The sequence below is a fragment of the Globicephala melas genome, chromosome 12 (assembly GCF_963455315.2).
Source record: "Globicephala melas chromosome 12, mGloMel1.2, whole genome shotgun sequence".
Taxonomy (NCBI): Eukaryota; Metazoa; Chordata; class Mammalia; order Artiodactyla; family Delphinidae; genus Globicephala; species Globicephala melas.
In genome coordinates this window covers 9,787,447-9,808,917 of record NC_083325.1, presented here as the reverse complement: position 1 = coordinate 9,808,917, position 21,471 = coordinate 9,787,447, and the positions used below count along the sequence as shown (strand labels likewise).

Below are 21,471 nucleotides of genomic sequence, written 5' to 3'. Positions count from 1 at the left end.
TGGCCAAACCCTAAGACCCCAACTGGGGACCTCAGGACCTTGAAGCTGCTACCTGCAAACATAGAAAACCTGATCAGATGGGGAGTCTCAGGGCCCAGCCCAGGTCACTAAGGCCAGGGCTTGGGGTGCACACAGGGCAGCGCTGTGCAGGGGAGCCAGCAGTGTGACCAGGGCTCAGTCCCCTGGTGTAGGGAAGATGCCTGCTGTGCTAAGAGATCATTGGGTTTGGGGGGGCGGGACTTAAGTATTTACTTCTTTCTTCCACAGGCTCAGAAATACGTAGAATCTGCTTGGTCGGAGGCTATTTTCACATAACACCACCGACACAACAGAAGGTGTTTGTTGAAGGCCGTTGTTTCTAACCCTCACAGTAATCTTGCAAGGTAGGTATTGCTAAACCCATTTTACATGTGGGAAAATTGAGGACTAGAGATGATGAGTCACTCATCCAAGGTCACCTGAAAGTGAGGGCACCAGGACTGGGGAGCAGTCAGCTTGACCCCAGAGCCTCGGAGGCTCCTGTTCCAGTGGACTGGCTGAGCGGGAGTGCAGCCTCCTGGGAAGTCGTGAACCTCTCCATGCCTCCCTCTGTCCTTCGGTGAAAAGGGAATATCAAAAGTGCCCAATTGGGCTTCCCTGGTGGCACAGTGGTTGAGAGTCCGCCTGCCGATGCAGGGGACACGGGTTCGTGCCCCGGTCCGGGAAGATCCCACATGCCGCGGAGCAGCTGGGCCCGTGAGCCATGGCCGCTGAGCCTGCGCGTCCGGAGCCTGTGCTCCGCAACGGGAGAGGCCACAACAATGAGAGGCCCGCGTACCGCAACAAAACAAAACAAAACAAAAAACAAACTGCACAATTCGTTGCAAGAGTGAACGTGCGTAAGGAGCTTAAAGCTGGGTCTGGCCTGCCTCAAGCGTTCAGCTGTAAGCTTGAGTTACTCTCTACTGCTTTGGGGACTGGTGTGAGAAGCCAGTGGGAAGACTCTGAGGCCCAGTAGCCTTATCTGCCAAGGGTCCAGGTTAGGGTCACCGAGGGGGAGATGATACCTGTGTCTGGCTCATGGCTAGGCCCCAGTTCATGTTGTTGGCCCTGGAGCGGGGCTTAGGGGGCAAGCTCTAGAGGCAGCTTTTTTTTTTTTTGGCCACACTGCAGCAGCATACTGGATTTTAGTTCCCCGACCAGGGATGGAACTTGCGCCTCCTGCAGTGGAAGAGTGGAGTCTTTTTTTTTTATTTTAAATATTTATTTATTTATTTGGCTGCACCGGGTTTTAGTTGCGGCATGAGGGATCTTTAGCTGTGGCATGCAGGATCTTAGTTCCCTGACCAGGGATGGAACCCATGCCCCCCTGCAGTGGAAGCACAAAGTCTTAACCGCTGGACTGCAGAGGCAGCTTCTTGATCAGCTCGCCCTACCCAAATTCATCACAATCCTGACCTCGGGATGCCAAAAACCTTGATGACTCCTGCAGTCTAGGGCAAAATTGGCACCTCCGTGAGGTTCGGTTCACCCCCTCCAAGTGTCGCCAGCCCTTTGCCCCTGCAGCTATCGAGATATGAACTCTGGAATCCGGGAGAAAGGGGGGACACTGAAGACAAGGGAACCCTAGCCCCGTCTGGCCTAGGCCCCTGGCCCTCATTCACCTCGCAGGACCGCCCCCACGAGGGCACAGATTCTCCTGAGAGGAGGCAGCCCCAAACCTTCCTCGAAGCCCTTAACAATGAGGTAAAGTGAGGCCTAGCGTGCCGCTCCCCCGCCACCCCCTAGCTAGCTGCCAGGCCGAGCCCAGGGCCCAGCTGTCAAGGCGCTGGCGTCCAGCCTCCGCCCCGGGCAGGGCCGAGCGGCGGAGGCGCGCCAGCCGCGCTCCCTCCTGGCTGCGCTCCCGCCCGGGGCCCCTGGAGTCTGCCTCTCCCCCTCTGATGTAAGCTGATATTTTAATTCTCTTACAAGCAATGGTGTTTAGAGAAATGACTTAACCGGATTACTCATCGTCTATAATGACTTGGCCTGGCTTCGAGGCTATTCCTAGACGTGACGCTCGAGGCTTTGATTCTTTCTTTTCTTTTGCTACTTTTTTTTTTTAATACCAAGAAATGACAGCCTTGTGCTCGCACGGCCCCGCCCCTACACTCCCCTCGCACGGCATCCTGGGAGACGTAGTTCTCTCCGGCCCGGGCGCGGGCCCCTCCCCCCGCCCCCGCCTCCGCCCCCGCCTCGTAGTCCTGGGAACCTGCGGGTGGTAAGAAACCCTGTGGCAGGAACCCCGGTTGTGCCGTCTTTGGGCAAGTTACTTAAGCAATTCATGCCTCGGTTTACTTATCTGTCACATGGGAGACAGTCATACGACAGGGATGAAAGGTTAGCGGAGATCTTATTGTAAGTAAAAGCTCTATACGGACCCCACGTTTTTTTAAAAAAACAAAAGAACAACCTTATCTAGTGCATTTGTACTGACCTCCAGTCTAGACTTACTATTTTGTGTCACAAAGAACCAGGCTTTGGATACCCAGGTCTCCAAGGCTTAAGAGGGAGCTGGTCTACAGCTGGCCTTTCCTTACTCCTTACTCTGCGCAGATGAGTCTACGATCTCATCCAACACTTACTCTCTGCTCGTCGGTGTCCTCAACTGTAATATGGGCATAAATATAGTGCCCACTTCATAGGGCTGGGGTGACACTAAATGAAATAATCCGTGTAAGATGCTTGGTGCAGTGTCTGATAGGCACTGGTCAAAGGTACCGTCATCCCTCCCAGCACCAGGCCGTGGCTCAGGAACTGTTTGAAGAAGGAATGGCTGATCCTTGGCACCTGTGAGGTTGGCAAGAGCTATAGCTTTTGCTCCACAAGATCGGAGCGTTGTTCTGGTCGTGGCTATGTCCCCAGTGCCTAACCCTAGCCCAGTGCTGGCACATAGCTGCGCCACAAATGTCAGATAAATGAATAAATGAAGAATTACCGGGACTTTCCCTGGTGGTCCAGTGGTTAGGGGCGCAGGTTCAATCCCCGGTCCAGTAACTAAGATCCCACATAACCTGACGCGCTGCCAATTAAAAAAAAAAAAAAAAAAGCGTTACCCCTGCTTTGCTGATGAGGAACCAGAGGCTCTGAGAGGTCAAGTGACTTGCAGAAGGTCACACAGCAGCTGGGCTGTCTGAGTGGAGATGAAAACCCACATTTTCTCTCCTTGTCACCCCCCCTTCTCCCCCTCCCCCCAATACACATGGGAGTTCGACTTTCACCCTTCAGGCTCTAGAAGCATAAGAATCTCGGGTTTCTACCCAGCTGGGACCCAGGCCCAGCCCAACAAAGGATATTGTTCCAGATTGGGCTGGAGGGCAGGGCTGGGTGGGGAGGGGGTTGGGGGGGAAGGGGCAGCAGCCAGGTGCGGATGTGCTCCCAGAGTGGACAAAGCTGGGGAAGCTAGTGGTCACGTGCCCCCGGGGGGCAAAGTGGCCAAAGCTCTCAGATCCCCCTCCCAGCGCCACCTCCCCACTCCCTCACCCCCGGCAGTTCCCCAAAGGCCGAAAGCTATTCTCGGCTTTTTCTAAAAGAGGCATTTGAAGCCATGAGCCAATTTTTTCCATTCCTGAGCTTGGGTATCGTCTATTTCGGGCGTTTGTTGTTTTCCATGAGTTGCGAATGCCACTATGAAGCCGGCCTTTCCTGGACAGCGAGCACGAGGGAGCGAGGCAGGAGCCAGGCGGGGCCGGCGGTTAAAAATACTTCCCGCTTCATTTCTCCTTTGAAAACAAAGCCCTGGGGGCCTTTTGCAACTGCCGAGCCTGGGAACGGAGCTTCACAGAGCAGAAAACTGGCTGTGTGTTATTTCCTGAGTGTGCTGGATGGGTTTGTGGGTCCCAGAAGCAACAACACGGACTTGCTGTGTGACCTTGGACAACTCGCTTAACATCTCTGGGCCTGCTGGCCTCCTCTCCAAAAAGAGGCCAGGTGGAACGATCTTGAATGGTCCCTCCAGCTCTGAGAGCTCTGGGATGAGGACCACCCCCCAGGACCAGGTTTTCTTCTTAGAACTGCGCCAGCAAGGGGTTCTGGGATTTGGAGGCAGGAGGTAGGAGAAAGCAGCTTTTGCTCAATCTCCTGGACTACTCTGTGAGCTCTGGAGCCTTGTAAATGTTCTAAGGGGGTCCAGAATGTCCTCAGAGGATTCCCGTAATTGCAAAAAGACCAAGCACACAAAGAGGGGATTTAAATAAAGACCGCGGTAGATGCATACCAAGTCCCGCAGCCTAACAGCCAGGAGAAACAGATCTGTCTTCTGACCAAGAGGGATCTCCAAGATGCATTGTTGGGCAGAAAAGCAAGTTGCAGAATGGAACAATTAGAATTGTACCACTTTAAAAAAAAACACCCATAAAACAAAGCTACATATTTTTCTACACCATGTATTTATGAAAATACATAGGGAAAGTTCTGGAAGCTTTTACCCAATCTGATAATAGAGTCCTTATCTCTGGGTCAGGGAGGGAACTGAGTTTGGAGTGGTGTCAGAGAGGACCAACTTATTATTTGTAATGTCTTTATGGGAGGAATGCATTCATTAGTGGTGCTTTTTTAAAAAATTTATTTGAGACATAGACACCAAGACATTGAGGGCCTAGGCTACTTCTCTCAGCCCATCGTGGGCTGGGAGCTGATGGTTGGGAGATGCAGGAGGAGGGTGTCTGTGGGCTCGAGGTGGAGGTGTGTGAGATAGTGGCTTGAGCAATGGATGTATTTATGCTTTTGGGGAAGCAAATGGAGATGTCATTCCTCTGCAAGATTTATTGGCTGTTGTAAATTACTTTCTATTGCAAACAGCTGCCGCAGGTGGCAATTAAATTTAGATCATATTGTTCCCAGGTTGGCACAGGCAGGTGTGGACTTGCTGAGGCTTTGCACAGCAGCCACTGCCTGTAAGAGTGTGCTGGGCTGCCCGGATGGCAGAATAACTCTATCCCGTGTGGGATGAGCTGCTGCTTTATCAGGCAGTGAGTCTATCCAATCTGGGAGGGTGGGGTTGGCCTGGATTGGGATGGTGAGGGCAGCGTCCCGGTCTCCATCCTGAACCTTGGGCAAACAATCCTTATAGAATGGACAAGAGAATTCCCTGGTGGTCCAGTGGTTGGGACTCCGAGCTTTCACTGCCAAGGGCACAAGTTCGATCCCTGGATGGGGAATTAAGGTCCCGCGAGCTGTGCAGCACGCCCCCCCCCCCCAAAAAAAAAGAATGGACAAAGCTACGTGATGGCATTCCACACAGCATCTACCACCACGGCCTCAGCTCTCCTGGAGAGAGCTTGTAAACTGGGAAGTGGGGTGCACTATTATAATCACCATTATAACAATTGTTCTAGGCAGTTACTATTGTTGATGATGTGTCTGTTACCAAATCTACAAGCACTGGCTTTTACAAACCAACCCATTATGGGGTAGACAAGGGAGCCCACAGTGTTGTCCACTCTGGGCTGAGCCTGGAGAGTTCTTTCATCTCAGAGCCAAAGGGTAAGGGAGAGGGTTTCAGGGTCACCAACCTACAAGCCTGGTCCATTTGTTTAGGGTGATGGATGGGCAGTAATTGATGCAAACCTGGTTGGTGGGTGCCTGGGTACAAGGGCTCCTTAACCATCTGTATTTCCAATCTGCGCCTTGCTCCTGGATTCCAGGCCTCAGTGCCAGCTACCACTGGACATCTTGCTGACCCACCATGTCCTCACCAGCACTCAAATCTTCCCCCTTACGCTTTCTCCTCCTCAGGCCATGGTCCCTGATTCAGTTAACAGCACTGCCAAGAGATGCTGAGGGAAACGGTTGAAGGGGCCTGTACTGGAGCTTTGATGCCTGTATTTAGCTCAGCCTCCACCACTTACCAGCTGATTTACTTGAGCTGATTAATCCTCCAGAGCCTCAGTTTTTCTGTTTTTTGTTTGTTTTTTGGCCGCAAGACTTGTGGGATCTTCGTTCCCCGACCAGGGATGGAACTTATGCCCCCTGCATTGGAAGCGTGGAGTCCTAACCGCTGGACCGCCAGGGAATTCCCGAGAGCCTCAGTTTTATCCTATAAAATTAGGAAATGCATAGAGCTGTTTGTATTAAAACTAATCAACAAAATTGTGGCTGCCTACTCTTGTATTAGGAACAGGGTTTAAGTCCTAGCTAGCCACTGCTGAGACCTTAGGCTCTTTCTTCAAATTGAGGTAAAATATATATCACAAAAAATTTACCATTTTAACCATTTTTAAGTGTACAGTTCAGGGACATTAAGTACATTCATATTGTTGTGCAACCATCACCAACATCCATCTCCCAAACTTTTTCATCTTGCAAAACTGAAACTCTGTACATATTAAGCGCTAACTCTCTATTCCCCCTGCACCCCAGCCCCTGGCAACCACCATTCTACTATTTGGCTCCATGAATTTGACTCTAAGTACTATAAGTGGAATCATACAGTATTTATCATTTGTGTGTGGTCTATTTAAGGTTCATTCATGTAGCACATGTCAGAATTTCCTTTCTTTTTCAGGTTGAGTGATATTCCATTGTATGTACAAACCGCAGTTCACCCATTTATCCATCAGTGGACTCTGGGTTGCTTCCACCTTTTGGCTTATTGTGAGTGATGCTTCCAGACCTTGAGCTCTCAAACCCAAGCCTCGGTTTCCTCTTCTGTGATGTCAGTATGGCTGAGTTACTTCTCCCTCCAGCAGAAGTCCTGCTGCAGCTGGCTCAGCATCTCCTCGGGCCCCCACTCCACCCAAAGCCTCACCCCTCCAAGCAGGGGTCATGCCCCCTCTTTCGACTGCTCACTTTGTAGCTGTCCTCTCTGTCGTTGAGATATATGTGGACACTGGCCGTCCACATATATCAGGTTTCCTGTCCCAGGCATTTCTGGGACCCCACAGAGCTTTGGCCAAAGACTTGCTACTTTGGGCGGGGTCCTTGTTTAGCTAACACCAACCATCACTACTTATATGCTGGGCTGGGAGGGAGATGGACAATGCCTTACACCGAGTTCAAGTCAAAGTCAGAAGGGCTTTGCTCACCCCACGCAGACCCCCAGTTCCCTGCTGAGGAGCAAGGAGGATTTTTCCAAGGCTCGAGTTTTGCCTCCAGAGGCACAAGGCAGCAGTGACTCCTGGGTGTCCTGCCTCAGTCTCTCCAGGTGAGCAGCCTAGTTCCGCGGTCTCGGAGACTGGGGAGGGGAAGAGCACACTACAACTCCCAGAGTTCCCCTGCCTCAGGGGGCGGTCCCTGCCCCTCGCGGAAGAATCGGACCCGCCAACCGGAGCCCAGAGCGGAGCGGAGGCGGGCGGGGCGAGGCGGGGCCGCGGGTAGGCGGCTGGCAAGCTGCTCGGCGGGTCAGTAGCGCGGAGAGCGCGGGGTCGAGAGATAGGGTCGTGCGGAGCATCTCGGGCTGGAGCCGCTGGACCTCGCCGGGCCATGGGTAAGCGGCTCTGTGGTCCGGCCCGGGATGGGGCTGGCGGCCCCGTGGGAGGGCGAAGTTGCGGCGCCAGGTCTCCCCCGGCGCTCGTAGCGGTCGGTGCTGCCTTGGGGGGCTAGCGGGGCCGGGGGTGGACTCGAGGGCGAGGACGTGGGGACCTAGCCTGGACCGGGGCGCCCGCTCCCCCCGCCCGGAGCGGGAGGGTGAGGCCCGGTGTCGGCGCGCGCTCTTCGAAAAAAAAGAAAGACAAAAAGTTTTGGCGGCCAGGGGCTTCCCGGGCGTTTATCTCGAAACTCTTGTCGTCTTTTGACTGAAATTTACCAAGTTCTGTACGGTTCTGTCATCCCACTTCCTGCTGTGGTTTTCAATCTCGAGCTGGTCTCAGCTAATTTGTTGTGACAGCTGTCCGCAGCAGTTCTCTGCCTGCAGCCCCCCCGGCCCCCCACCCCCTCTCGACGTCACATCCCGGTGGTTCTCAGAACCCTCCGGCGCCGCCGAGAAAGGGGCACCGGGTCCGCTGGGCGCGCGGGACGTTTTCCACTGCGGCCGCCGTTTCCTGAAAGTGACTCTGCGCGGGCTTTGAAGAACTTGCTCAATGCATTTTGAAGAATCAACTGTTCCTCTTTCAGCCGAGGGGCGTGCTGATCCTTCGGCGGTTACCGGCTCCTCGCCCCCTACCCTTTCTCTTTTTCTTTTCCCTTCCCTTTTTTCTTTTCTTCTCTGGTCTCTTCTCTTCTTGTCTCCTGTCCACCCTCCTCTACACACACCCCCCCACGCTCCCCACGACAGGGAAGAAGTAGCTTCCCTTTTTGCTCGGCGCATCTTTCTCTTGTCTCTTTTTTCTCTCCTCGGGTCTCCAGGAGGGACGGGATGGCGGCCCCGGGAGTGATGGGGGCGGTGGGGTGGGGGGGAGAAGAGGAGTGGCGGTGCGCGGGCTGCGAGCGTGCGAGAAGTTTGGCTTCGCGCACAGTCCGAGCCTGGGACCACGACACGGCTGCCTCGTCTCGGTCCCTGCGCAGGGTGTTCAGGGGGCGCGGCCAGGCCGGGCTCTCGTCCTCCAGTCCCGCGGACGCTGGGATAGGGGTGGGGGTCGCCGGCTGCCGGACCCCCGAAGGCTCAGGGTGCGGGTACGGCGGCACTTCGCTGGCCAGACCCCGGGTCCCTTTGTTTGCGGGGTCGTCAGCTATCGAGGAGAGGTCCGCGGGGCCGAGGAGAGGATAACAGGTGCTTCTTGTCCCCTCCCGAGCACCAGGGTTGGGGGCTTGGGGTCTCTGTGCCCACAGGCCGTGTTAGGGCAGAGGAGGGATGGGAGATGGCAGCTAGTGGGTTGGGCCACGGGAGTGGAGTTCCAGAGTCCGTACAATCCCCGGGGACCCGTCTGGGGCCTCGAACTTGGAACGGCAGAGGTAGAAAAGACCTCAGGGAATCAGCCCCTTCTTGTATAAGAGTCTGGGAAACTGAGTTTTACAGACCAGCCCTGGTCTGGCAGTGAGGACGAATCAGGCCTCTAAGACCCCGCCCCCTCTCCCTTCGCAATGGTTCTGGAAACTGGCCTGGGATGGCCCACCCTCCCTCTGGGACCTTGTGGTACCGACTTGGAGAGCCATCCTTGGCGGAGGGTGTGGGGTGCTCTAGGCGCGGAGCGGAAAAGCTGAGAGGCAAACGAGTGCCCCAGGCAGAGGTCAGGCAGCTGACACAGCTCCGTCCTGGCTGTGCCTCTACTGTTGGCCAGTGTTTTGGACAAGCCGCTGCCAAGCCTGGTTCCCCCATAGGTGGAGTAGGTGCAGGAAATGTAGTCCGTGAGGACACAGGAAACGGTCCGTAGATGGAGCCGTTACTGTTACTGTCAAATATCACCCAGACTTGGAGGGGAGGGACAGTGGGGATTCAGCCCCATCCTGGAACAGGGTCTTTTAGGATATCCCAGAGCCGGCTAAAGGGCGGCCGAATTCCAGCAGGGCTTGGGAGTTGGCAGTGTCGTATCTGGTGCCCCCATGCCCCCACTTTTCTACACTCAAGGCTGTCATCTTGGCCCCAGATGTTCCTAGACCCTGACTCCCCTCTTCCCCCAGCTGAGACCCAGAGGCAGGGCTGGGTCGGGAGCTGCACCCTGTGCCCTCTGGGCTTCCATGTCCCGGTCGTCCGTCTGTCCTTAGCGCTGGCTGGAGCACAGCCCTTGGCAGGTCCCCCTTCCCCAAACCACGCTAGAGCGAGCTCCACACGGAGACTGCCAGGCAGCCGGCTCCTGGGCCACAGAGTGGACTGGCTCCTTCAAAGGCTGTCTTTGTTTCAGCTCCAGCTCCAGCTAAGAGAAACTTAAGCCAACGGCCTTAGGCGAGGAGGTGTGGCCGCCTCTGCTGGTTGTTATTGAGGCTGCTGTTACCATTATTGTGGTAATTGACACGGTGCTCCCAGTGGGTGACTTTTCATGAAAGGAAGTGTCGCTTCCTTTCCATCACACCAAGGGTGAATGAGGCGGGGGAGGGGGCGGGGGGAGGAGAGAGAGAGAGAGAAAGAGAGAGAGAGGCAGGCCTTGAACTAGTCACAGCCGGGCGGCTCTCAGCATCAGCACTATCTGAGGTCAGGTAGCTCATACTGCACCGGTAAGGCTCAGTGGGGCTTGTGTTTTTGGAGCACCTGCTCTCTGCTGGGCAGGACTCCAGGCGCTGAGACACACCGGGGAGTGAGCAGGACAGGCAGACCTCAGATCTCACTGAGGGATGCGCGCACACATGTGCACACAGTCAACTGTGGTTGGTAGGGGGAGCCTCGTTTCTTGCTTTGTTCTGCTTAGAACGTTGGGCCCATGGTGGGTCTAATATAGACAGGTAAACTAAGGTACAGAAGCACCTGTGTGGAGTCAGAGCTCCCTCCCCATCCCTCCTCCTGCCCCACTCTCATCTGCTTTCAGTTCATCTGGCAGGGTAGCAGACTAACAGGAATGCTGTGGTGGGAGACTGCAGATCCCCCAGGGAGGGTGGGCAAATGGGCACCCTCTGAGCACAGAGAAGGAACTTGGGGTCTCCCTGCTCCCATTAAAAAACTTTAGATCTCAGGGTTCAGTGTCTTGGGACAGGCAGACTGCACTGGTTCCAAATCCCAGCTTTGCCACTAGAAAGCTGTGTGACTTCAGGCAAGTTATTGACCCTCTCAGAGCCTCAGGTGTTGTATCGTTAAAGGGGGGGAAATAATACCCACTGGGTGCTGGGAAGATGCAGTGAGCTAATGTATGGAAGTGCCTACTCCAGGGCCTAGCAGAGACTGATTTCAGTTGGTGGAGTACATAGTGTGGAAAGAGAGGGAGAGAGGGGCCTGAGAACAGGTGGGCTTCACTTTGGGAATCTCCACTTTTGCAGCCAGCGACTGAAATTAACCTCTTCACTGCTGTGGTATTAGGATCTAAGGTTAAGCTTGACTTTCACAGAGCCATGGAGCTGAACAGAGACAGATTCCTAACACAGGAGGGGCCTGAGCCATCCCACTGCCCAGCACCTGCCACGCCCCCTCGCTGCCAGTGAGGGGCTGGGTCACAAGGGCCCCAGAGATGAGGAAATGGCAGCGGGCTGTGAGCTTAGTCCTGCTGTCATTGTCAGGGTTCTTCTCACACTATTGCCTAGCTGCACAAAACTCGGGAAATCAGCTCAACAGGGATGCACAGGGCCTGTGAGCAGGAACCTCTGAGCACTGCAGAGGGAGACCTGAATCTACGGAGACACGTGGTCCTGCAGAGGAAGATGCACTATCAGAAAGGTGTTATTATCTTTCAAAGTAATTTCTAAATGTAAATGCAATTCAATCAAAACCTCAGTGGTTTTTCTTCTTTTCTTTTCTTCCTCTCCCCCCCCCCCCGCCGGCCGCTTCCTCCCTCCCTCCCTTCCTTTTTTTCTTCTTTCCTTTCTATGAGACAGAATTATCCTAAACTTCAGAAGGAATTTTCTAAGAGGAGTAATGATGGGGGACTTATGCTCCGAATAGTACGTTGTGTTACAAGGCTACAGAAATTAAAACTGTGCATGGGTCCAGCATTCCACAGTGAATCAAGCAGAAGAGAAAGTCCAAAACCAGCCCCCAAAGTGTTCCTTACAAGCCTGCAGATTGTGGGAAAGTAGCATTTCAGATTATTGGGGGAGGAGATCACTCAGTCAATACTGGGACCACCCACCCATGGGGAAGTATGGTTAAACCCCTATCTCGTACCTTATAAATTTATTTATTTTTGGCTGTGTTGGGTCTTCATTTCTGCACGCGGGTTTTCTCTAGTTGCAGCGAATGGGGGCTACTCTTCGTTGCGGTGCGTGGTCTTCTCATGGCGGTGGCTTCTCTTGTTGAGAACGGACTCTAGGCGCGCGGGCTTCAGTAGTTGTGGCACTAGGGCTCAGTAGTCGTGGCTCACGGGCTTAGTTGCTCTGCGGCATGTGGGATCTTCCCGGACCAGGGCTCGAACCCTTGTCCCCTGCATTGGCAGGCAGATTGTTAACCACTGTGCCACCAGGGAAGCCCCTCATACCTTACAGATTCCAGATAGATTAAAGTAAACAGATAAATAATAACCATTATTGTCATTATTGCTTCCTGGATGGAAAAGGCGATGTCTGAAGGGCATGCCTTTGGAGAGCAGAGGTTTTCTTTTTGTAACTGAATCCACCTCCATTACAACAGGGCATCTGAGGCTTTGTGCTCAGAGGGGATCTATACACCCATAAGCTCGGGGCAAGACAGGAACTCAGTGGCTCATGGCAGCAGCGGTCACTCAGCGGCAGCTGGGTTTCTGGGAGGCAGGAGGACTCACCCGGCACCTACAGCAGGAGGTTTCAAACTTATTTCTTGTAGCAGAACTCTTTTTCCAAATGAAGATTTACCCGGAACCCTGATCTACCAATGATAGGGGAAGAGAAGGATAGGACAGCCAGGGACAGGACAGGCTGGGGAAGGAGGGCAAAGACTTCTCCCCGCCCTCCCTCATCGGGGCTGCAAGGGTGTGGGCCTAGAAGGCCCTGCCAGGATGAGTGAGCACAACACCAGTCCTGGGTGCGAGAGAACGGAGGCCGGCTGCACTCTGGGACTCAGCCGCACACAGAGATAGAGTGTTTCCCTTTGTGGCTCTAGGGAAGCTATAATCCCTTTCCCGTCTGGAGTTAAACAGCTCAGATTGGTGACCTCCTTTCCAGGTAACCCAAGTGCCTGACTCCAGGAGATTTTCCCAGGAGAGAATGGCCCAGGCAGAGCTCACCAACTCTGGAACTGAGCAGGAGGGACTAGGGCCACTCTGGCCTGGTGGCTCTCAACCTGTCTGCCCTCTCAGCTCCCCTGGGGAGCTTTAAACTCTGATGCCCCTTGAAGGACCTTAAATCAAACTCACGCGGGGGTGGGGTGGGAGACAGGCATCATGTCTGTTAAACGCTCCCCGCGTGATTCCAGTGGGCCCTGGTCCCACCACCTTATTTCTCTGAGGCCCGAGGACAGTGACTGACTTGCAGCAAATTTGCGAGAGGGCTTCAGTGAGAAGCCCCATCACAGGAACACGATGGAGAGACTCCTTCGGAGCTGAGCATTTTTGTTTCAGGCAAGAAGGGAGAGAGGATGTGAAAACAGAGCAGAGAAGGCAGGAAGGGAAAGGAGAAAAACAGGAGGATGCAGGCATGCCCATGACCTAGAAGGCTTTGGGATTCATGGCTAGTTAGCAAAGGACTCCAGCGTCCTTCTCTCCCCATTTCACAGAAGGGGAGGCTGATGCACAGATTCGCCCAAGGACCTGGTTGGAAAGGCATCAGTCTTTTGGGGGGCAGTCATTAGCACCCACTTATTTCTGGAGATTGACCGTGTCTCCAGTGGTCAGGAGCCAGCCTGCAAGGACGGCCCAGGCCCAACTCATGCTTGACAAGTGTTAGGCTGGGTTTCCCTTCCTGGTTTATTTGGACTCTCCACCAAGGCTTCGCGGTGTTGGTGATACAGCAGCCGCAGTGGTGGCGAGGCCAGGCCCCTGGACTGGTGGTCAGACAGACCTTGTTTTGAATCTGGTCCCTCAGGGCGGCAAGCAACTTAACCTCTCTGGCTTCAGTCCCCCCAGCCTCCCTTAAAATGGGATTCCTCTGGGACTCAATGAGAGAACATACATGAAAGGGCCAGGGACACAGAGCCAAGACCCTGCACAGCGCCCTTGTGAACAGCTACGCAAGGGGACACTGTTCAGCGGCCGGAGGTTCTGCAGCTCGTGCTTCTGGGTACTGCTGACCTTGTGGGTCACTCTGGCGCGGGTTTCTTGTTCTTAAGGAGATTCTTTTTCTGTCTGGGTTGGAGGGGGAATCTTGCACGTTCCCAGCAGTAAGGATATCTTGAGTTGGAGCGAACCAGGACAGTTCTTTAAGGATTAACCAAAAGGAGAAAGGAAAGAAAAAAAGAAAAGGTCAGAGGACATGGGCTCCCGGTCTCACATCTGCTGCCAGCCAGAGCAGCTCCCAGTGGCTGTGCTTTGGCAGCGGCAGGGGTGCTGTGTCTTTGCAGCCATCAGCTCTCAGGACGCCCTTAGTAAAACCAAGCCCCTGGCTCCTCCCTCCCCTCTGTCAGGTTGTTGTGAGACACTCATTCTCGCTTACCTGCCACCTACTTTGTGGGTTGCTGGGCGGCCTCACGAAGTTCTCAGGAGGCCAGACAAGCCGTGGGCATCTCAGTCTGGATGGCCCATCTGGATGGTGTGAGGATGGCTAGAGGATGACTAGAGAGAAGTGCTGTGCTTGGCTGGGGGCTGGGAAGGGCCACCCCGAGGAAGCGACTTGTCAGGTGAGACCTGAAGGGTCACCAGGAACCGTGCAGGTGAGGGGAGCGTGTGGCCTAATTAGGGGCAGTGAGGACTCTGCTGGTGCCTCAGGCAAAGGCTGGGTGCTTCACAAATAGGAACTTACCCTCTTCTTGATTATTTCTGGAGGGTTTATGGTCCAAGCAGCCCCCCGTGGTGCTTTGGGGGTCCACAATCATGGAAGCCTCTGCAGCTTTCCCAAACTTTCTGCCTGAAGGTGGGGCAGGTTTTGGAGACATGATTTCCCCGAGCACCACGGCCCCAGTGCCGGTCTCCTGTCACTTGACCCCAAGGTGATTTAGGGTTTCCTTCGAAGTTGTGGGCAGAGGGCTGGAATGGAGGAAGGAAGAGTGTCAGGTGTGGTGTGGGCGGGGCCTGGTGGGGCTGAGAGGGGAGGAGGGCAGAGTCGGGGGAGCCCTGTGTGTGTTTAGAGGGCTGCCTGCAGCAGCCGGGACCGCGTGCAGAGGACACGCAGCAGAGGACAGCGGCGAGGACTCACCCCCACCTGGCCCTCCTGCCGCCCGCTCCTCCCTGCCAGCATCTCACGTTCTCTCCCTCCTCCCCCCTTCTCTCCCTCTTCCTCTCCTCCAGCACCTCCTGTCAAAGGCAAAAGGAAACAGTCAGAGGATGGTGACCCCCTAGACCCACCTGTGTCTCCTCAACCCGACGCTGAGCAGAACAGGAGCCAGAGCCCCGTCCAGCTGGAGGTGAGCTGGACGACCCCCCTGGGGCCCTCTTCCCTGCCCCCCCTCACCCCCGCCCCACCTGTGTGTAGCCTCCCAGGTGAACATGGAGACTCCCTGGAGATGTGTTCCCTACCCCCCATCCTGCAGAGAGCCTGGAAAGGGGCCCAGCCCCGCTGTCCTGGGCCCTGCACTGGGCGCTGGGAGCGGGGCAGACAGGAAGGCTCACCCGTCACCCCTGGCTAGGGTTTCAGGCTTGGTTTCTGTGGCAGAACCCTTTTATCAAATGAGGATTACCTGGAACCCTGACATATGAAACAGACAAAAGCACTATTCTACGATGTGAAACTACATTTACATCCTTCCGTCCATCCACATCGATAACATGGACCTTAGAGTCACCTCGTGAGATCAGCGCAGCTGTGTTGACCAGCGAGGTCAGAGTGGGCAGCCTCAACTCCTCAGCGTCGTGCTTTTCAGCCATTTGCTTTGGTGGCACAGGCTGGAGTAGAAATCCTGATTCGTGTAGAAGAGTAGCTGCAAGTGGGAACAGGTTTTAACAGATTGCCTGGAGTTCAGAGAAGAGGGATAGAAGAGCACATTCATTTGAAGCTGTGGTCAGAGCGCCTTCATTCCGAGGCTCCAGAGAACAGCTGCCTTGGGCTCCAGTGTGTGCCAATTCCGTGCATTAACATATGAGGTGGCTTGCTTATTACCAGAGGTCTTTGATTAGTCAAAATCAGGGACATGGTACTTGAATAGAGTATTTTTGGAGCACGTGGCTCTCTGCACGGTTCTAGGCCCTGGTGTTTTTCGTCCTTCTCGTGTTTGGGGCCTGCCCTGCCAGGACCTCAGCCCCAGCCTAACAGTAGCCCCCTGCCCTGAGCTACCAGCCACGTGAACAGCATCGGCAGAAATTCCCCGAGAGCAGAAACCAAAAGACCTGTGCATCTGACAGAAGTGCCAGTTGGAGCCCAGGACAGGGTCTCCCCTCCCTGAGTTAAGCACGTGGACGGGCGGGTCACAGAGTCAGGCCTGGCGGCGCGGCGCCACAGAGCTAGAGAGCACCAGGCACTTTTGTTCCTTCAACCTGGACCACGGAGGCTGCTGGGAGCCCTGGGGACACTGCGCCTACCGCCAGGAACTCACAGTGTGGTAGAGGAGCTGAGATGCAGATGTGACAAGTGGAAGAAGTGGTCAGAAACTTGGAGAAGGTGCAGGGCTGCTCCCAGGGCCTCTGTGGACCCTGACCTGGGGTTCTGGGCACTAATAGCTGACACCTGTGCCTTTTTGACCCCAGGAACAAGCAATGCAGCCCAGAGCTGGGTCTGGGGGTCTGCTCCCTCCTGTGGGAGCCTGGGGGCCACACATCTCTTTCCTCCCCAGCAGCCTGAGGTTCCACCCGTCCCCAGCCTCCCAGCAACTGAGGGCTCATGCTGCTGCCTCATGTTTTTTCCCCAGGACTCCCCCGAGGCAGGCGGGGAGCGGGAGGAGGAGCAGGCCTTCCTGGTCAGCCTCTACAAGTTCATGAAGGAGCGACACACGCCCATCCAGAGGGTGCCCCATCTCGGCTTCAAGCAGAGTGCGTCCCTGGGGTGCAGGCAGGGAGGGGGGGCGCCCGGCAGGGGACCCCCACCCAGGCAGGGCATCGGGGAGCACCTCCGTTCTGGGTAACCCTGGACGCCGCCAGCCCACGGGGGTTGCACACGGAAAGGGTGCCCCCCTCCAGGCACAGGGCTGGCAGTGGGTGGGGCTGGATTTCCACCCTCACAGGCCACTGGGCCCCCAGTGCACGGGGCGTGGCCTGCCTAGCCATCCCAGTGGCCCTGTCTGGGTACGTGCTGGTTCTGTGCCTGCCTGACAGGGCCAGGGGGACAGGCTGCTGGCTACCCCTTCCTCCTGCCAAGACTGAGAGTGGCCCTGCCCTCTCTTTTCTCCAGTTAACCTGTGGAAGATCTACAAGGCCGTGGAGAAGCTGGGGGCCTATGAGCTGGTAAGGACAGCACCTCTGAGGCCTCACCCTGCTACATCTCCTGGCACGTCAAGCTGGGGGAAGAGAGTGAGCCCAACAGAGCTGCCCTTACCACTAGACAGGAGGACGAGGCAGCGTCCCAAACCCTGCCCTTCCCCAGTTCCCCTGTGTGCTACGGGGAGAAGGAGGGACCCGCCTTGCCCGCTGCTACTTTGCTGCTCAAAGCAAGATTTCCTCTCTTTCCCATCTGTTCTGTCCTCGTGCTTGGAAAGCTGCTTGGGCCAGCACTCGGGCGGCCCCTGGGCGGGAGACCTGGCTGGCAGCCAGGGGAGCCCCCTCCAACCTCGCCACCCCACTGCTGGAGAAGCAGCTGCAAAACTGCATCCAAGTGGGGACCCCAAGCTGTGAGGACCCCGTGGCCAGGGAGTGCCCGCCGGCCATGCCTTCACGTGGCATCCTTGCAGGTGACTGGCCGCCGCCTCTGGAAGAACGTGTATGACGAGCTGGGGGGCAGCCCGGGCAGCACCAGCGCGGCCACGTGCACACGCCGCCACTACGAGAGGTACGGCCAGGCCCGCGGCTCACAGGACCTGGGCCTTCACCCCCAGGGTTGGACCAGCAGGGCCCTGAGCGGGGAGGGCAGACTGCAGGCCTGCAGGCCTCCTGGACGAGATGAGGGAGAGCGCGGGCCCCCGTGGGTTGTCTGTGTGCTTGCCGGGCAGAGGTGTTCGCGGTCCGGGGCTGGAGGAGGCCGGGTAGGCCTGGAGCGGTGGGAGCCTGCTGCCAGCCTGGCCTCCTGGTCAGCGTGCCCGGTTCCTCCTCAGGTTGGTCCTCCCATACGTGCGGCACCTGAAGGGAGAGGATGACAAGCCCCTGCCCCCCTCCAAGCCCAGGAAGCAGTACAAGATGGCCAAGGAGCATCGGGGGGATGACGGGGCCACTGAGAGGCCAAAGAAAGCCAAGGAGGAGAAGCGGGTGGACCAGGTGAGCTCTGGCCGCCTCGTGCCCTGCCCCTCACAGCGCCCCGTACCTGTCCTCACCTTGGCCGCAGGGCTCCCTGCCTAGGACACCCAGAACTTCCTCTGAGGGCAGCACTGGTGGGTGCGTGGGTAGGGTCTGAACTCCAGTCTGTACCCCGTTCACCAGTCCCTGTGTCCTGACCCCAGGCTGTGTGTATTCAGAGGATGGGACACCTTTTGAAAATTTTGCACAAAGGTGCTGGAAGGGCTAGCAGAGGCTCCTGGGTGCCCCCTTGGGACCTTGCTGTCACCAAGTGCCCAGGTCAGGGTGCATGGCTCACACCCAGCCCTGAGGCCTGGCCTTTTCTCTCTTTCCAGATGATGCCAGGAAAGACCAAAACAGATGCCCCTGACCTGGCAAGGCTTCCTAGCCAGGAGCCCTCCAGGGACGGCATGGAACAGCGAGGCCCAGCCCCTGGGCCCTCTCTGCCCTTCGTGGGTGCCAGCGGCTGCCCTGAGGCCTACAGGCGGCTTCTGTCCAGCTTCTACTGCAAAGGGACACATGGTATCATGTCACCACTGGCCAAAAAGAAGCTTCTGGCCCAGGTGAGCAAGGCGGAGGCCTTGCAGTGCCAGGAGGAGGGCTGTCGCCACGGGGCAGGTGGGGAGCCCCAGGCACCCCCAGCTATTCGGCCCCTGGAGAATCCCCGGAGCCCAGGAGGGCAGGCTGAGAACTCCAGGCACCGGCTGACGCCTCCGGAGGGAACACAGGGCCCTGGTGGCAGCCTCAAGGAGGAGGCTCAGGTGGGCCCTCACCCGTCGGCCCCCATCTTCACTGGCTGCTTCCACGCCTACCCCACCGAGGTGCTGAAGCCTGTCAGCCAGCACCCTCGGGACTTCTTCCCCAGTCTTAAAGATGGGGTGTTATTGGGGCCTCCTGGCAAAGAAGAGGGGCTGCCAGCCAAAGAGCCCCAGCGGGTGTGGGGTGGGGATGCCGACCACCCCTCTGCATTCCACAAGGGCGGCTCCAGAAGGGGCCTGTACCCCAAACCCAAAGCCTGCTGGGTGTCCCCCATGGCCAAGGTCCCTGCCGAGAGCCCCGTGCCCCTGACCACCTTCCCAAGCAGCCCAGGCCTGGGCAACAAGCGCAGCCTGGAGGAAGAGGGCTTGGTCCATGGCGGCAAAAAACTGCGGGTAGTGTCTCCCTTTCTTAAGGAGGTGGATGCCAAGGAGTGCGGGACCAAGTCTGTGGGGCCCGACTTGGCCGTCTCCTGCCTGCTGGGCCCGGCCCTGGGGCCCACCCTCCCAGAGGCCTGCAGGGGCACCATGCTGCGCTGCCCGCTGAACTTCGCCGGCACCCTGGACCCCTTAAAGGGCCAGGCCACACTCCCCTTCAGCCCCCTGGTCATCCCGGCCTTCCCAGCCCACCTCCTGGCCACTGCAGCACCCTCACCCATGGCCGCTGGCCTGATGCACTTCCCCCCCGCATCCTTTGACAGTGCCCTGCGTCACAGACTTTGCCCAGCCTCGTCTGCGTGGCACGTGCCACCTGCCACAACCTATGCAGTGCCCCACTTCTCCTTCCACCTCAACACCAAGCTGTAGGACTGAGCCCGCAACACTGTGCACAGGGTCTGACTCAGCCTGGGATGGGTAGGCACCGCCAAAGGGCTCTGGGGTGGAGCCCACTCCTCGGGAGAACTCGGCCGTGCCTGACGCAGGGATGCGCCCTCGGCTTGGGAGCCTGGCCCAAAGAGAGGCAGTGAGAAAAGTGGGTTTATCTCTCGAGGAGGCAGCCCGAGCCCAGGGGCTGGGGACCCAGTGGTTGCAAGGCCTTGGGAGAAGAGTTAAGGCTGACAGCTCCCAGCCGGGGCCCCAGAACAGAGGCCAGGAGTGGGGTGAGGGGTCGAGGGGCCGGTTAGCAGCGTGAGGCATCCGGGCTGCCTACGGAAAAGCCAATAAAACACCTGTGAATCCACGCAGCCCTGAGGTGTGTGGCGTGGACCTTTGCAAGGGCAAGGTGGGGGCATCCTTGCGGGTGGTGCCTCCCACAGGCTGACACAGGGGAGCCAGGGAGAGGGACCTGCCCAGCACCTGCTCAGGCCTGGGATGCCATCACCCCAGTGAAGGGTGGACCCAGAGCCAAACCCAGCCTCCCGCACATACCTCAGCAGGCTGTGCCCTTCGTCCTGTGCCTTCAATCCGCTTGGCTAGTTGCGCCCCAGGACAGCTGCCTTTTGCCTACCTCATGGTACAGATGGGGGCCTGAGGCGCAGAGAGGGCTGGGGACTTGCCCAGGTTCCCCAGCAGGTAAGTGGGGGAGCAGAGCTGTGCACTCAGGCGTGACTCCAATGCTCTGAGCTAAGCCACAGGGCGCCCTGCAGCACCCCTGGGGGCTGAGGGTGTGAGCAGGAAGCGCTGGTCTGCCCTGGTGGTGGATGCAGACTTGCCAGGCTGCTGCTGAATCTTCCTGGTGAGCCCCCCGCTTCACCCCCAGCTGCCTGCGACACAAGGGTGTGGGGCACAGGAGGTTCCTACTGGGGGCACCTGGAGGGAAAGAGAGGGGTAAAGCGGTTACAATCTTGGCCTGGGGCATCTGCCATATTTCAGATGTGGTTGCTCCAGGGGCTCAAACCGTGCAGCCTAACGCCCTCCTTCCTTCAGGCTCTGCCTGGGGAGCAGTGTGCCCCCGCCTGTCTCAGTGGGAGGGGTGCCCCTGTCAGAGGCACTGCTTCCCTCCCTTCCTCAGGCTGCCTGTTCCCGGGAGCCAGGCACAGCTGCCTGCTGAACTTCATACAGGTTCCTGGAAGGGCAGTGCCACTATTGGCCTCAGGGTCCTGACTTATGGCATCAGATCTATCAGCTGGCGATGGGGTATCTGGCAGGTGGTCACCGCTGTTGTGAACACTCAGGCTCTGCAGGGACATGTCTGGATTCCCTTCCTCCTCTGGGGAGAAGCCAGGCGCCAGCCCAAGTAGCCCGAGTTCCCGGCTCCCGCAGCACCCACGTGCTCCCATCCCTCTGAGCCTCTGGAGTCTCCGTGGTTGACGAGGAACAGGAAGAGGACCGAATTCTCTGGCCACCCTCCCTGCAAGTGCCCTGGGTGCTGGGCTACAGACCCCCTGGGTAGGGGCATCTGCTGTGTGGGGGGCCCTGCCTGATACGGGGCAGGGTTGCTGGGGTCCCCTTCATCTGCAAAGCCACAGCGGCCTCACCCTGGCACAGAGGTGGGCTGGTGGCCTGGCAGCAAAACTTGAGCTCGGGTGGCTCAGAGCCGTGATGGTGGCGCCCTCTGGAGGCTGCTCTGGGAAATACTCCTTTCCATGTGAGTATTCTCATGCTGAGCTGGTCCCCGGGTGGGGGTGGGAGTGGGGGACGCTGTGGCTCTGCTTGGGCATCAGCAAACACCAGGGCTGAAAGTGGACGTGCTTCCTGGAAAACCTCTGTGCCCTGTGCCCTGCAGCTCCGGCGTGCTAGCTCTCCATGATTTTCCTCACTCTCAATTCCCGGGGATGGTACCATCCCTATTTACAAATGAAGCAGCAGCTCCGAGAGGCCCCGCAGCCTCAGGTGCCAGGCTGGGCTGCGTGGAGTGCCTGGCTCGCTGGAAGGGCACCCTGTAC

At 57.2% G+C, this 21,471-nt stretch overlaps 2 protein-coding genes across 13 annotated transcripts in view; one reads left to right on the top strand and one right to left on the bottom strand.

The window, feature by feature from the left end:
• Positions 1-2,956: 2,956 nt before the first annotated feature.
• The window catches only part of KANSL3 (KAT8 regulatory NSL complex subunit 3), an 84,659-nt gene continuing 66,144 nt past the window's right edge, over positions 2,957-21,471 (bottom strand). For 6 of the 11 annotated variants that reach the window (XR_009566082.1, XR_011377876.1, XR_011377877.1 and 3 more), the window contains 8 exons: positions 15,320-20,395; positions 14,341-14,564; positions 14,035-14,153; positions 13,674-13,799; positions 11,639-11,894; positions 5,868-6,055; positions 4,235-4,291; positions 2,957-3,040 (listed from right to left, as the gene is read on the bottom strand). The gene's annotated coding sequence lies outside the window, so the exon portion shown is untranslated. Of the gene's footprint in view, positions 3,041-4,234; positions 4,292-5,867; positions 6,056-11,630; positions 11,895-11,992; positions 12,238-13,673; positions 13,800-14,034; positions 14,154-14,340; positions 14,565-14,733; positions 14,832-15,319; positions 20,396-21,471 lie in introns of those variants that run through there. The other 5 variants (XR_011377873.1, XR_011377874.1, XR_011377871.1 and 2 more) reach the window with 5 other exon arrangements.
• Positions 7,329-19,830, top strand: ARID5A (AT-rich interaction domain 5A). Of its 2 annotated transcripts, XM_060309102.1 has the most exons (7): positions 7,329-7,444; positions 14,826-14,941; positions 16,379-16,499; positions 16,858-16,910; positions 17,354-17,451; positions 17,714-17,873; positions 18,227-19,830. In XM_060309102.1, the coding sequence occupies exons 1-7, from the start codon at positions 7,441-7,443 to the stop codon at positions 19,451-19,453; spliced, it is 1,779 nt and encodes a 592-aa protein (XP_060165085.1). In that variant the 5' UTR covers positions 7,329-7,440; the 3' UTR covers positions 19,454-19,830. The 2 variants fall into 2 exon arrangements, with proteins under 2 accessions (XP_060165085.1, XP_069902919.1); XM_070046818.1 differs by lacking the exons at positions 7,329-7,444; positions 16,379-16,499.